The 15,410-nt window shown below is 43.0% G+C and overlaps 2 protein-coding genes across 3 annotated transcripts in view; both read left to right on the top strand.

Moving 5' to 3' along the window:
- Positions 1-653: 653 nt before the first annotated feature.
- On the top strand, positions 654-11,279 carry g6fl (g6f-like). Its single transcript, XM_076109625.1, has 11 exons — positions 654-813; positions 1,500-1,829; positions 2,427-2,693; positions 3,003-3,038; positions 3,349-3,681; positions 6,353-6,625; positions 9,336-9,461; positions 9,691-9,764; positions 10,049-10,075; positions 10,452-10,498; positions 10,860-11,279. The coding sequence occupies exons 1-11, from the start codon at positions 735-737 to the stop codon at positions 10,864-10,866; spliced, it is 1,599 nt and encodes a 532-aa protein (XP_075965740.1). The 5' UTR covers positions 654-734; the 3' UTR covers positions 10,867-11,279.
- Positions 11,280-11,337: 58 nt separating this feature from the next.
- The window catches only part of abhd16a (abhydrolase domain containing 16A, phospholipase), an 8,204-nt gene continuing 4,131 nt past the window's right edge, over positions 11,338-15,410 (top strand). The window contains exons 1-11 of one of the 2 annotated variants that reach the window (XM_076109624.1): positions 11,338-11,478; positions 12,032-12,088; positions 12,173-12,239; positions 13,417-13,503; positions 13,760-13,845; positions 14,024-14,097; positions 14,285-14,392; positions 14,582-14,696; positions 14,801-14,902; positions 14,996-15,059; positions 15,147-15,196. In XM_076109624.1, coding sequence (XP_075965739.1) covers positions 11,338-11,478; positions 12,032-12,088; positions 12,173-12,239; positions 13,417-13,503; positions 13,760-13,845; positions 14,024-14,097; positions 14,285-14,392; positions 14,582-14,696; positions 14,801-14,902; positions 14,996-15,059; positions 15,147-15,196 — 951 coding nt within the window. Of the gene's footprint in view, positions 11,479-12,028; positions 12,089-12,172; positions 12,240-13,416; positions 13,504-13,759; positions 13,846-14,023; positions 14,098-14,284; positions 14,393-14,581; positions 14,697-14,800; positions 14,903-14,995; positions 15,060-15,146; positions 15,197-15,410 lie in introns of both variants that reach the window. The other variant, XM_076109623.1, reaches the window with a different exon arrangement.

The following is a 15,410-nucleotide window of genomic DNA, read 5'->3' as shown; positions in this document are numbered from 1 at the left end:
TCTCTCTGGGTTTTCTCATTCCGTCTGAGCACCTCTCCCTCCACATGTCTCCTTACTCGCTGCACTCACATTTTTTTTCCGCTTTCCCTGTCATTAGACACCCACAATACATATCTGCTCCCTCTCCTTCTCTTTCACTATCTCTCTTCACCGCCCCCATTCACCCAATGGTAATTATGGAAAAATCTGTAATAGTGCTCAGAGGAGCTGATAATACCTTTAGCTTAATTAAAGACATTTATGGGATGTAAAGACATGTAGCCTAGAGGTTGCTGTGCACCCACACTAACCCAAACTCTTAATTTCTCGCTTTCATCTCCCTCAATCCCTCGCTTTCTGCTTTTCTTATCGTTTTCTCTGTTTCACACACATTCCTTTTGTCAAACTGGATGTTAAGGTCAGAAGCTATGCAACTAATTCCCCAGACGTTCAGCTCTGAAGTGTTGTAAAACGTTGTAGGCCTACATTGTGGCGTACGGCTTGTGTGGGTTCACGGCAATTCCAGTACATGTGTTGTATCAGCCTCAAGCACACACACGTATATGATGGCAATAGTGACAGTCTTTTCCTGTTGATTATCCCAGTGTCGGCCACATCCTGTTGGGCTGAGAGATGCGCAGCATACGTGTTGACATGTCAGTCAGGGACACCAGTAATATTGCAGGAAAGTGAACAATTCTTTGGGCATACTAGAAAGGTCACAGTGTTGGAGAGACAGCTGCTGCAGTGAGAGCATGATGATGGAGTCTGCTTTTCTCACCATTATTCTTGTTTCTACTCTTGAGGTATATTCCTCTCACTCTGGCATCACAGGTATGAAATAAGAATGTACTTTCTGTAATTTTTTAGAAATGATTCCTAAACTGATCTGGGAAGTGAGTCTACATTTCCCAGCTAATGTTAATTATAGAGTGCAAACGTGAATGGTCATTTATTGGCTTTAATCTGACCATCTTTAAAGAGTAGGTTAACATTATACCCTAAACGACACTCACTCAATCATACACGTATATATATAGATATATATATCAGAATCAGAATCAGCTTTATTGGCCATGTATGCGTACGCGTACAAGGAATTTGACTCCGGTTTTCATGTTGCTCTCAATGTACAGACACAGAATATACAAATAAACAAGAAAAATATAAAAAATAAAAACAAGGACATTAAAGACAAAGTAGAACAGAGGTAAGCATAAACATTTAAACATTATATATATACTGTATACAGTATATATATATATATAGAAATACTTAATCGGTCATTGTAAATGTTCCTCCTGCCCATATACTGGCTGCAAAGAGATCCCTTTCCTAAAATCATTTCACTGAAGGAATGATTAAAGGGGTCAATAACTCTTTCCAGAAGGCCCCCAAATTCTGCACTTTCACCAACATTAGCACTGTTAGTGAAAGTGCAGAATTTGAGGGTCTTCCTTAAAACTCGTCTGAAAAGTTCCCCTGTTATAATGCTTGACTTTTTGTCGCCTCTCCCTCAGACTGGGACGATGTTATGGTGGCTAGAGAGGGCGTGCCTACCACCTTGGGCTGCACTGATGCAACAATGAGGGGTGCCGTGACCATTAACTGGAAGGTGAAGTCAGTTGGTGTGGATGAATGGAAACTGCTTCTCTCAGCCAACGAAAAGAAAAAGTTCTCTGGTGGTGCCTCAAAGACATCCATGCGATTGACTGACCCTGACTTTCAAGACACCGGGGTTTTCTCCTTGTTCCTTGTTCCCAGAATGGAGGACAGCGGCCTCTACTCATGCTCGATAAAGCAACACGAGAGGGAATTGGAAAAGATTATCCTCTTAGCCATCCTTACAGGTAGGAAAATCATCAGGTTACATGTGAGATTTTGAACACAGTCTGCTCCCCGTGTATGTTTTTAAGTTTGTACAGCAAACAAGTGCAGATCAATATCTCTCCAATATCTATCTAAATATGTATTCATATTAGTTTGATGTTTCATTTTTTACTGATGTAAATGTACTTATTTACTTGTTTTGCTTTTACAGTCTTTTAAATCTCTATGAGGCCTCTTGATATATACGCCTTTAAGAAATGTTACACAACTCATTATTTGCTTGATTGCCAAGTTAATTAGAACCTATAAGAAATGACCTTTGCCATACTCAACTTACATTTCCCACACACAAGAAGTGCAGTAGTAGTACAAGTTTGAGGTTACTGTACTTGAGTATTTCTATTTCATGCTATTTACTTGCTATACTTCTACACTAATAATATTGCACTTTTTACTCCACTACAGCTAAGTTACCAATTACTCTGCAGATTGATACTTTACAACCAAATTGCATGAACAGATGCAACAATAAAATGCTGTTAAGGTGTAATTTCATTACTGATAACGATCCACTAATGATTCCACTCCTGATTTCCTGTGTCCTCCCTGATCTTCAGTCACTGTTGTCCCCGCTGCACCCATCCCTCTGCTCAGCACCCTGCAGCTGGCTGCCGTTGTTAATCCTGGCTATGCCATCACCAGCATCACCTGGGCAGCACCTGGCGGCATTTCCATGAAGAGCGAGAAAAAAACAAATACAGGCACAGTGGCCAAACTGCCACAGGTCCAGAGCAGTGACAGCGGGGCCTACATCTGTATGGTGCGCCTGTCGGGAAACAGCAACAACACTCCTTTCCCCTTCAAAGTGGACGTGATTGTTGATGGTGAGACTGGATTTGAGAGTGAGAAAAGCAAAAGCAGTGAGGAATTGAATACATTTATTCTTGCTTTTGTTGATGTACGAGTGGGCATCAGTGCTAGAAACTGAAGCAGCAGCATTATTTATTTATGCATCCTGTAGCTATACAGTTCTTCAAAGTATTTACTTTAGACCCGTTTTAAGATTCAAAAGTCTACTGTAGATCTTGACAAAAATTCAGCCAGTCCTCCTGTGAATATTATAGTTGCTACATTTATGTATTATTCATTATTTGCTTTTTGCCCCTCCCGTCTTGCTTCTCTTCTCTCCACAGCTGATAATATGGCCTCATTCACCAATATAACACATGGTGAGTGACTTTGTAACACAAGCAGTCTGAAAGTCCTGTGTCAGCAGCTTGATAATCAGGCAGAGCAGAATGCAAGACCAACTGAAGAAGTAACTCTCAGCATATAATCCCTATTGTTGTAGGATCTCAATTTCCCTACTCTCTTACTATTCTGTTTACTCTCTCTGTCTTTACCCATCCTGTTTCATCCTGAATTCCCTTTCTATATTATTGCATGCACTCTTGTCTTCATATCCATCTCTACTCCGTCTTCCTCACCATTTCATTACTATGGTTTCTCTTGTTTTTCCTCTTCCCTCCTTGCCTGCAGACAGCGATATCCCCACCGCCACTCAGGCTCGGACACTGTTTCCCCTGACCTGTCCTGGTGTGCAGGGGGACTACGTCCGGCTGCACTGGCGACCTCCAGACAGGAAGCACAGTGATATGATGCTGGTGTACAGGAATGACCGCTGGGGGGGTTCCACCTTTTTCACTAATCACAGCAAGAGACTCCAGCTCGCGGGCCCACCCTACAACGCAGAGGCCGGGAGCTTCTCCTTTCTACTCACCCCTGAGTTTGAAGATGGCGGCCTCTACATCTGTGAAGTGTTCCTCAATGACAACGTCGTCAGCCGCAGGACCATACTCAGCGTGCTGAAAGGTACAGATCGGGGTCAGGAGGGGGAGAAAGACGAGGAGGTGGATTAGGAGGGATAGAACAAGGGGCGGGGATCGATTTAAGAGACGAGCGGTGTCACTTTTATAATAAGCTTGTCTATTTGTCATGTATAAAATGCCATTTGTGGAGGCTGTTATGCAAATTAGCTGCAACAAAATAGACAAGTAAACTGATGGATGACAAATTACCATCAGGATTCCCCAAGTCTTTTAAGTCAGCAGGGGTATTGAACATTATTCTTACAAAAGATATTCCCTCATTTGGTGTTTGTATTATGAAATATTCCAGGTGTTCAATTGGTTTGAGGTCTGGTCAATGCAACAGCCATAACACATTACTCACACATTTATCATACTCATCAAATCATTCAGTGACTACCTCTGCATAAATTATGTTTCTCCAACCATTTATTCCCCCCCCCCAAATAATCTTCTTACTTATCTGTAGTTTATCTAAAGGAGTAACAGCATGCAGGTGACACACAAGCAAAACTCCATGCAGCTACCAAAAAAACAGCTAATAGATGTAACTGGGCTAGTATAAATAGTGAGAGACTAATGGAGAAGTAGGACCAGGTGAACAGGAGCTGGTGAGTGCAGGGAAAACAAAGAACAGGTGAAACCAATAAGGGCGGGGCAGATAATCAAAACGGGCAGTAAGTGAAGTGATCCAAAACAACAGGAAGCCCTGAACAGGAAGCACTAAACATGAATGAATGATGTTTAACCTAAACTGAACTGCCACATACATACAGGTACATACATGAAATTGAACCTTTGCATTTCACCCATCCTAAGCATTAGGAGCAGTGGGCTGTTGTGAAGCGCCCGGAGTAACTTGGGGGTTCAGTGACTTGCTCAAGGACACTTCGACATGAAGACATGGGGGGGAGCAGGGCATCAAACCGCTAATGAATAAAACGCTCTTACGCGTTGAAAAGGGTTTACAGTTGTTCAAAATGGCCAGTTGTCATAGAGGCGGGGAGACGTGATGTTGTTTGAGGATGGGGTTGTTGATTATTTTCAGGCAGTCTCTTCTGGAAGGCATTCATAGTGTTGAACTCTGTTGTTCACAAGAAAAGTTACAGAAATAAAGATATAGTTGTGCCAGAAATAAAAAAATAAGAGAGCTGAGCAAAGTTCACGCCCTGGCACCTCTCTCACCTCAAACACAGCAAGCTAATCACAAAATTGTCCGTTTCTGAAAAGTTACAGAAATGCTGGTGCACTGCCCCTCCGCTGGTTGCCTGGCAACCTCGCTGTGACGACGAGACTCAACGTATCCTCCGATCACAGCACATAACTCCCCTCAGCCACAACTTGTCTTTTTACATTTCTGTTTGTACGGATTAAACAAATGAGACATAATTGATTGGTGAGCTTTAGACGTTTGGACCGTGCCAGGCTAGCTGTTTCCCCTCCTTCCAGTCTTCATGCAAAGCCAAGACAATCGCCTTCTGGTTCAAGCTCCACAGTGCACATGTAGACATGAGAGTTAATGTCAAATAACTCCTTAAATCCGAACAGTTTACAAGACAGTGGCAAAATAATTGGCAGAGGGTAATACAGATACTGTAGTTAGAGGACCCATGTTTCTTGAAGCCGAAGCCCTGCTGATGTGTCCTTAGGCAAGATAGTGAATTCTCACCAGCTGCCACTGTATTGTGCTGTGGAAGAAGTGCAAAGAAAATGTCCCACAGTCATGGATATAATGTCACATCATTAAATGAATACATTTATATTATTGTTCATGAAAAGTTATACTTGCCCATTAATGTAAAGATAAAATTGAGCAGAACACTTGTTGATTTTCACGAGAGCGACTTAGAAAGGTTTCACCCTTTTCAAAAATATGCAGAAAACATTTGCACCCACACATGCAACTCCCAACACACACACACACACACACACACACACACATACACATTCAAAGCCCTGTCATGGCGGCCTTGGAAGAGTTTACTAATCACAGTCTCACTGGCATCCATCACAGCCGCCCAGACGTGACCAGCCTATCCGTCACTGTCACCCTGCTTCACACATCTGCATCCCTGAAACACACACACACATACACATCCACCACCGCACTAATCATGTGACGCATATATTTTTACCCCACCTCATTATGAGTATCATTATGTATGATTATACCTGCAGCCCTCCCACCAAGGCTGTATGTGGCCCACACTGATCACACTAATCAAGGCTGAAATGTGTGTGTTTGTATGCGTGTGTGTGTGTGTGGGGGTGGGGTTCGGGGGGGGGGTCTGTGAAGCTTGATTACACCCAGATGGATCCTCATTTCTGTTTGACGAGACACTAAGCATCAGTCACAGTCAACCAACGCATTAGCAGCAAATCACTTTAATGAATATATATTATTTTGACCCCTCTCTGAATTGTTCTTGTTTTTCATATTGCTTTCCCTTTCCCCCATTACTCTCTTTCTGTCCTTGGCCTTTTCTATATTCACACACTACCCTTTAACTCACTTTCTCATCCTGCCTCGCTCCCTTCTCTTCTCTCCTGCCTGTCTTCTTGACTTACTCATCCTTTCTTCGATTTATTTTCATTTCCTTCATGCCTCTGTAACATTCTCTCTCCGTTATCCTCCTACACTCCTCTCCCCTCCCCCTCGCCTCTCTGCATCACAGCAACAGTTAAAACCCGCCGTTCCTCTTCAAAGCTGGAATTGGGGTGCAGGTACTCAGAGCGGTCCCAGGTCCAAAGTGCCCGTTGGACATACCAGAATAAGAGTCGTCAGCTGGACTCATGGGGCAAGGAGCCTGGCAGAATCACCACCAATCTGCCCTTACCCATCACCTCTGACACAGCCGGGAACTACACCTGCACCCTACAGCTGAAAAATGGGCAGACTGTCTGGGCAACGCAAGCTGTCACACTGCCCCATGAACGTGCGAGGGATGGTAAGGGTATAACAAAGACTGGTCTGTTTTCTGATTTTCTTTATCAACACTATATTTATTTTACGAGCACAGGAGTCCTGGCAGACTTCCTGTCAACTCAGTGGAGATAATGAACCATGAATGTGGAAGATTCTCGGATATGTGCTCCGTGAAGCGTTCTACGGCGCATTCAAGCCAACCTCAGGTCAATCCATCTGCTAGAGAGCCCACGGTTTATGGAGGAAAAAGCTCCTGACGGATACCATATGTTACGCTTTCTTAATGTGGTTGAAAAGGTCACAGGTCAAGACTACTGTGACATTGTGATTTGCAGATAATATCCAGCAGGAATAACTCAGTCCATTTACGGGCCCATTTTTCATAAAAATCCACCAGCGTTTTAATACCGTGCTCAGCCTCTATAGAACATAAAACTTAGGCTATAATTTTTCTCATCACACTCACCCAGTTGATATGCGAATATATGAAGACAGGACCTTAGGACATCTCTAAATTATTCAGGCTTATTGTATTGGTGGCTGTGGGGGAGCACAGGAGGATGTGACATTTGAATGGATCCCTTAGCAGAGATGAATTCACTCCCCGTTACCCCAATACATCACCTTGGGTTGAGGGACCCAGAACTCATCATGATGCACGCTGATGGTACGGCTATAAGAGTAATGGAAATGGAGGAAAGAGAGAGAAGGCGATAAAGACGGCGAGGGAAAAGAGGCAGCATGAATTCACCTGATTGGAAAGGCAGGATCAGAAAAATATATATATAATGTGGCATTTGCCCAGTGTAACGAGGAATTCAGCCTAAGAAATATGAGCTACATATACACAGTTGAAAAGTGACAGGCTGCAATAGTGCAAGATAGCTCAAGGGTTCTTGGTTAATAATGAATAGTATGACAATAAGCAGTGACAGTTAAAAGTTTATAAATAGTTGTTCTGGTTAGCAAGAAGGCATCCAGAAAGATTTTGCACATTGTTGGCTCAAACAACGAACTGAAACAACGTTAAGGTTCACTGGGAAATATAATTTGGGGATAGCTTATGTGCTGTAAGTCACATATTTCCCTGGTGGCACAGTTCATAGAATGCAAAATTGAAGCAATCATTGTGTTCTAAAGCACATGAAATACTTCAAATGTCAGGGATGTTCTGCAATCATTTGCTATCCGGAGTTGGCCCATCATATGCAAAGCTTTCAAGCAGTTCTTTGGTCTGCCTTCTATCAGCCACCCTCCTCTACAAACGCACTGATAAATCCCCCCCCCCCCCCCCCCCCCCCCCTACCTCATTTGAGATGAAATAGACGAGGAAGTGCCAATAGAGGAAAGGAAAAGGTGAGATAGAGGAAGTTGAGAAAAAGGTGTAGAAAGGAACAGGAAGAGAGAAAATAGCGATATGCTAGTGGAAAACTGCAGGAGCATTAATGCCTCACTTCACTGCACTCAATTACCATAATTCATACGTTAAAGCCGGCATGGAGAACAGAGCAGGTCAGTCTTCGGGTCAGCACTCACCAGAGTACTCCATTAGCAACCTCTACACACACTCACCAATCAATTACACCTCACACAGCACATAAAGATTGATCATGTTGATGCCGGCTAAAAGCTGTGACACCAGGCCCAAGGTGAAGCCCGCGGGCCAATCCTTTAACAAACAAAATATGATGAGATGTCTGAGAGGACTTTACTTCTGCCAGGTTTCTGCCCATCAGATAAGATGATGATTCAATAGAAAGTGTTTGTTGTTCTGCAGTAACTCATCTGTCTATTAGGCTTATCTTCAAGAAGAAGTCTTACAGATCGGGGAGCAGACCAACACATACACTAAATTACAGCAGTCTGTGGAAACGAGTTCCTCCCTCTTGCTTCTCATGTCACCCTGAGGCAGTGTTTTGCAACACTGATGTCATCTTCATTATGCAAACGAATCAGACAAGTTCGATGGCATACGTGAGCTCTTCCAACAGAATTTGACTGGTATACTTATGTAATGTTTGTGATAATCATGCCTACGCCTTCTATTCAGCTGTTTTCCGATGCTGTCTTGACAGGGTTTAGCTGAAAGACTATTTACATTGTTTGTCAGTATGCCTGGAGGTAGTTTGTTAGCTATAGGATCTGATGTCAAGAGAGTGTTCATGGAAAAACCTCTCCTGGCTTTACCTATACTACGTAAATGAGGACATACATTTTTAGATAGTGAGATAAGGAATAGATTTGAAAAAAATTGTCAAATCAAACTACTCTGTATGGAAGTGGCAGCATCTGGTCTCTTTGATAATGGTGCCTTTCTTCTTGTCGGCCACGTTTCAAATTGACAATGTTTACTGTCCAGACTGAGGGTCTGTCAGATCGATGAGTACTCCGCTGTCGTACAGACTATTCTGTCTAACAGAGCCTGGATTTTATCGCCTTTTCCCACTGTACCCATTGTCTGTTACTGACAGCAGCATGATGCAAATGCGTGTAACATGTTTGGGAAATCTCAACCGCAACAAGTCTTTAAATTCATTGCTTTAAGAGTTTACGTAAAGGAAAAGGTTGCCCTCTCTTGACTTGGAGAAAAGAGCAAACTGGAGAATAAACAGCAATAACGTCTTTCCATGTCATTCAACCACGCACGCTCTCAGCCCTACGAGTTTCATATTACTGTTCCTGGAAGCATTCATGGCTTTTTTTCTGTCTCTCACTTTTTTCCTCTCTTTCAGTCGAGGGTGGCAGTGTGGCCACCCCCTCCCTGCTCCCATCTCTCTCCGCTTTATTACTCCTGGTGCCCCTGGTTGCTGCAGCTGTCTGTGTGTTGCTATGGAGACAGAAACACATTTGTGATCGCGGTGAGTCTTCCGGCGCTTTCTTTTTTTGACAGCTTTCCGTGTTCCGTCCATCTTTGGCCCCTGTCGGCTGCCACTGTGTGATGTGGGCCGTGACATCCTCTGGGGTTGTTGTAATGAATCTGCCCCCTACGTCCCTCCCTCCCCTCCCTGTGCATTTGACTGTGTGTGCGTGTGTGTGTGTGTGTGTGTGTGAGAGAGACTATATTGGAAACAATCTCTCTGTACTCAGGTATTGAGCAGTCTCTGTCTGTCCACTCGGGTGACGCAGAGAACATCTATGAGAATCCTGAGGATATCAGACAGGTGATGAATTCAGACACTTTCAATAACTAAATGATGATTTTCCCTCCTCATTTTGCCCTCATCTTCCCCTCTCCCACTCCTCCCCTCTGGTATTAAGCACTCTTTCTCTTCTCTTTTTTTGTTTCTCTCACCCTCCCCTCCCCTTTCCTGTCTTCTCTCTATTGTGCCCTTTTTTCTTTTTTTGCTTTCCTTCTGGTTTTTTTCTCAGATTTTCATTATCCCTCCCTCTCTGTCACTTGTTGTTCATTAAACCTGTTTTCTTCCTTCTCCTCCCTTCCCAACAGGCTCCTCCCCAGGGCTCAGTCTACATGGTGAGTTATTGTGTCGTCCCTTGCGCACGCACAAAGGCGTAGTGCATATGTGTGTTTGTGAGGAGATGTGGCACACACATCCACCAATGCACACAGACTCTCACTCTCTCTATTGCTTCTTCCCTAAGCTGTCAGCAGATATGTCTTCCCTCACATTTGAAGTCCTCTCCTCCAATCTGTCAGCCCTCTCTCAGATAAACCAATTGTCTATCAACTGTCACTCTTACATTAGTGGTATTAACAAATCAATCTCATTACACAGGGCACAGAGGGACATAAATCTGGCCCCAGAACCATGAGTCTCTACTCTCTCTTTCTCCTCATCTTCACTCGTTTTTTCCCCTGCCTCCCTTCCCCCTTTTCTTCTTTATGCCAGGATTTGAAGCCAAGAGGAGAGGATGATGTCTATAAGGAACTGGAGCGGTAAGCAAAAAGCCTTGCATTACCTGTGTGTGCTTTTGTATGCTGAACTGTATGTGTGTATGTGTTCATGTGTGTGTGTGTGTGTGTGTGTGTGTGTGTGTGTGTGTGTGTGTGTGTGTTTGCACTGTCACTCATCTGCCCCTCACATTCTTCTCACACTCCCCAATCACGCTGGCCTGAACATCACTCTGACATTGTGGCATAATATCACGCCATGCGCTGACAGGCAGCGCTCCTTCGCCCCTGTGTGTTGTTGTTGTTGTTGTTGCGTGGGCTGTCTGTGTTTGTGTTTAAGGAAGAATAAAAGAGACTGGGGGACGAGAGATTTTTGTGCAAAATTGTCTTTGTGCTCTGTTTTCAGATACTAACAGTGTCAGAGCTGATCACCTACCCACATCTCATCCTCATCCAGCTGTCACATCCGCTCAGTTCCCAGTTGCAGCAGAAGGCCTTTATAAACAAAAGTAACAACTGAATGTCAGAGTTGGGATTTGAAGAAAAACTTCAGTGCTTCAGGGAAATGCATCAATTGCTTGGATGTTTGTTTTTTTGTATTTTAAACTATTGCTCTTTATAAGTACTTCATTACTGAGTTGCTTTGATGGCTAGCTGCACATAGAGAAGAAAAGGGGAACGATTTGAAATGTGTCCCAAATGTGTGGAAGTTAATATGTTATATTGTTTCTTATTTGAGCATTTGTTATTGAACCAGTTGTCTTGTACTTCTATTGATATCTCTATTTAAGTATAGACATTTCTAAATAAACAGGTCTGAACTGTTCCTTGTCTCCAATACCCTTTCTTCCAACAAATTACTAAACGCTTTTGCCTTTGAGCTTATGGTCATTGCGGGCTTCCGTAGTACTCGTAGAAGAAGAATGGCCAGCTGGATGTGGCTCCGCTGTATTTTAGGGCCTCATTTGCAACGAATTCACCGTTCAACGGACCAGTCTCGACCCGAGGGCAGGGCCGGGAGGAGGGTAGGAATACCTATAATATTTTGCGTTTGTTTTAGAACAGCCGACTGCGAAAACCGAGCAGTATTTAATCTGTTAGCATTCATGTAGCTCCGGCTGCGTCCCGGAAGTGTCAAGTGTTTGTTATTGACACCCTGCTGTCACTGCACAGAGCAGCCGGGGTGACAGTTTGTAAATGAATGAAATGACAGGCCCACATCAGTACGCTCTTCTTCACATGTTCAATTCATTTATGCTTCACCGTGACAGTGATAGCGACAGCCCGTCCAACTGGAGCTTCATAAACAGTTTTCCTCTATGACACTAACCTTGTTAAGCTAACGCTAAGTGGGGAGAAGGAGAGGGGAAACTTTGCCAGCACGGGAGGAGAAAATACTAAGAGTAGGCATACATGTTTACTGTCGCAGAGCCAGTGTAAAGACGGTGTGTAGCTGGAATATCTATATCCATATCTAAATGGATGCAGTCCGTGGTACTAGCTGCTAGCTAGCGATAGCTATCTGAAAGGCAGACGTTAAAACAGTGCTCATGGTATGAACATGTTCTCTCACAGCAGGGATGGAACTACCAACCCAGGAGTCTGGAGAAACACACCGACAGCATCCTCGGTTGGGTCAGTGTGGTTGTATGATTGATGATACTGCATGGACAAGATTAAGAAGTTCTGTCAAGTGAAGTTTGTGTTTTCTTCCTCCAGGCTTCAGCACTGTGGTCTCTGTCCTACTATAGCTCTCCTCTTCTCCTGTGCTACCTGTACAGGAAAGGTAGGTTGTATGAATTATGTTTGGTGGGACTTATTTCTTCTCCACTGTGTACTGCAGTTATGACTAGAGCTGGGGTGATTGGAAATGTATTTTGATCAACTTAAAATAAATGAGCAGCGATGTTAAATAACATCACAATATCTCTGGTTCCAGCTTGTCCAATGAGAGGATTTTCTACTTTTATTTCCTATATAGTTTTGTAAATTGAATGTTTTTTTGTTATTGTTTTGGGCTGTTGGTTGACATTTGAAGATGAGAAACTGTGATGGACGTTGTCACGATTTTACGATGCTTAATAGACCAAATTGTAGCATCAGTTGTGACATATCATCAAAATAGTTGTTCCAAAGAAGGACAGAAGTGGTTGTACAAGAGAAGACTATTTTGACTAGAACTGGGCGATAATTCAGTCTTGAATTTCAGCTAAATAACCTGCCATGTTATCGCGTTAACTCTCTGCAGAATTCTATAGTCAAAGATTCTGAAAAAAGGTGTAGTTACAATATGTTTGTGTGATAGATGTTATACATGTCATTAAAGTGAATGAAGTGGATATAGTTTTTAACATCAGTTGTACTTTGTGTAGTTTAGTTTTGCATACATTTTGCATATTATATTAGTGTATATGTACTTTTGCATATCTATCTATCTATCTATCTATATATATATATATATATACTGTAAATAAGAAATTACCCAGATTAGTGTCAGAATAATAATTTTTACCTCATCTCCCAGTCCTACTTCTACTTGCAAATAATCCCAGCTTTTGTGAAAATAGTCAAATGTATTTTTTCCCCTCGTGCCTTTATATTATATTTGGAGTTTATATTAAACTGAGAGCTTGACATGTTTCAGGAGAAGTCATTCTCATTCAGAAGGTTTGGCAGTGGCAAATATGTATATAATATATTCTCCTTCATTAAAGAAGAAAAGCTGCCACTGGGGCGATTTTCTCTGTTCTCCTGCAAGTGGGATTAATACAAAGTTAATCAACTGAATCACCCAGGAAGACTGTGCAGCAATAGAAATTAATTGCCCGAGGTTGTATGCTACTCCGTAGTGTATAATTGAGCTTCTGATATTGATTTATGCATATGGTTCTAGGGTGGTTGTCAGAGGGGTGGGGGGCTTGTTATGTGGATTTCTGTGACATTGTTGCTTTGTGTATTTTTAGGTTACATCTGCAGCAGTAAGCTGGTTCCAGTGAGTCAGTATGTGGGAACAGTGCTGGTGTGTCTTCTAGGAGTCGCCTGTCTGAGAGGTGAGGCTCCAGATTTCAAGTTACTGGCAGGCAATGACTAATTCAGTACATTCGTCTTATAGATATCACATCGGATGCTGTATATGCCACATGCAAATAAGATTTCATTAACATTGAGACCGTTGTACAAGGTCTACACCCACAAAGCATACTAAACGCATCCTTCAGGCTTTGCAACAAAATATTTGTGTACTCAGCCTATATCTCTCTCTCTCTCTCTTCGTGACTCCCTTTCCTCTTTCCTTTCCTCACCCAGGGTGGGGGAGATGGAAAAACTCGGAGTATCTTCAGTTTCTCTCCATTCTTGAAGAAAACAAAAAGAATCACACGCCAACAAATAAGGTGCGCTCACGGCAACCTGAAGTACTGATCAGGATTTACTGTTGGTATTAGTATGAACAATTATTGGGGAGTAATGGGACATAAAATAATATTACTCCTGTCTTTGTAAGTATCCATATTGACACATCAGAACTTAACTCAAAGGACAACTTATTTTTTGCTTCTGCTGTCCTTGTAGAAAACGCTGAAGTGCTATGACTTTGACTTCTCGTTCTGGCCTTCGGATTTCAGCTGGACAGAAGTCAGCAATCCGTACGTTTTTTTTGTTCTTGTGTTTGAAATGTTTTTACTGAAATTCTATTACCACCAGGGTCAGTTCATTATGAATACGTGCACACTCAAAGAACTTTGAAGTTCACTGGATAAATGCATCCACCGAATGTCAAATGCTTTGTGGCTCATCTGTTTCATTGCAAGCCTTTGACTCTGTGTTAAACAGAAAACTCTCAAAGGCTGGCGTTTCTCTGCTAAAGCCAGAGCCCAGATTAAGAGGAGCAGCAGACAGTGTCCTTCACACTGTGCGGACTCTACCATGCCACATCATCAGGTAAATGCACTTTATGCAGCATAATCCAAAAACAAAGACTATGCATGATTCCAGGACGACACTGCAGTGAGGGGATTGATGCGGTCTGCATCTTATTTCACTCCTGTTAAGTCATTCTTTTCCCCGACAATATAAAGTATTTGTCCAGTGTTGCTCCTGTGTCATCATGTCTAGTTTCTTCCTCTCCAGTTTTCTTATTGCCCACTCATTTGGGAGGAGGATGCTGTACCCTGGCTCTGTAGGTTTACTGCAGAAAGCCATGCGGCCCATGCTCCTGCAAGGCCAGGCTAAGTTAATAGAAGAGGTAAAAAAAACACACACACACACACACTCACCCTCTAACTGTCTATATTCATCTCAATAAATACCAATTATCATTCTCTGTCAATTTGCCTCCACTTTTCACAGTTTGACGGCCAAAGGAACAAGCTTGTGGCCTGCGATGGCAACGAGATCGACACGATGTTTGTGGATCGAAGGAGAGACGGGGGGCAGACCGGCCAGACCCTGGTTAGTCTCTGCAATGATTTGTTGTTCCACTGGAACTCGTGTCACATCAGTCACGTCACGGGTGGCTCCTGAAATGTATGACTTCTGCCACAGGTCATCTGCTGTGAGGGGAACGCAGGCTTCTATGAGGTGGGCTGCATGAACACACCACTGGAGGGTGAGCAATCATAAGAGTCGAGATGTGTTTATAACGCAAAAGCACAGAATTTCTCTTAGATTGTAGTTAAATCTTGTGTCGATGTAGGTGGCTACTCTGTGCTGGGCTGGAACCACCCTGGCTTTGGAGGCAGTACGGTAAGCAGTGTTTTAAGATTTGCTACTACGTCTTTAAAAACTAGCATTGGCTCACAACGTCACATAGTTAGACAAACGACACAGTGGGGGAAACAGCAGCATGTTGAAATTCTGGTTTCAATTTGACCGTATTGCCCAAGAGGATGAAGTCCACTCTCATGGTCGATATTATCAGTGGGGTGAAATAAAACATTGTAAATCTGTTTCGTCTTCG

This window comes from Anarhichas minor, unplaced genomic scaffold (genome assembly GCF_050575085.1).
Source record: "Anarhichas minor isolate MPS153535 unplaced genomic scaffold, ASM5057508v1 ptg000041l, whole genome shotgun sequence".
In the NCBI taxonomy this organism is placed as follows: Eukaryota; Metazoa; Chordata; class Actinopteri; order Perciformes; family Anarhichadidae; genus Anarhichas; species Anarhichas minor.
This window is presented reverse-complemented; position numbering and strand designations above follow the sequence as displayed.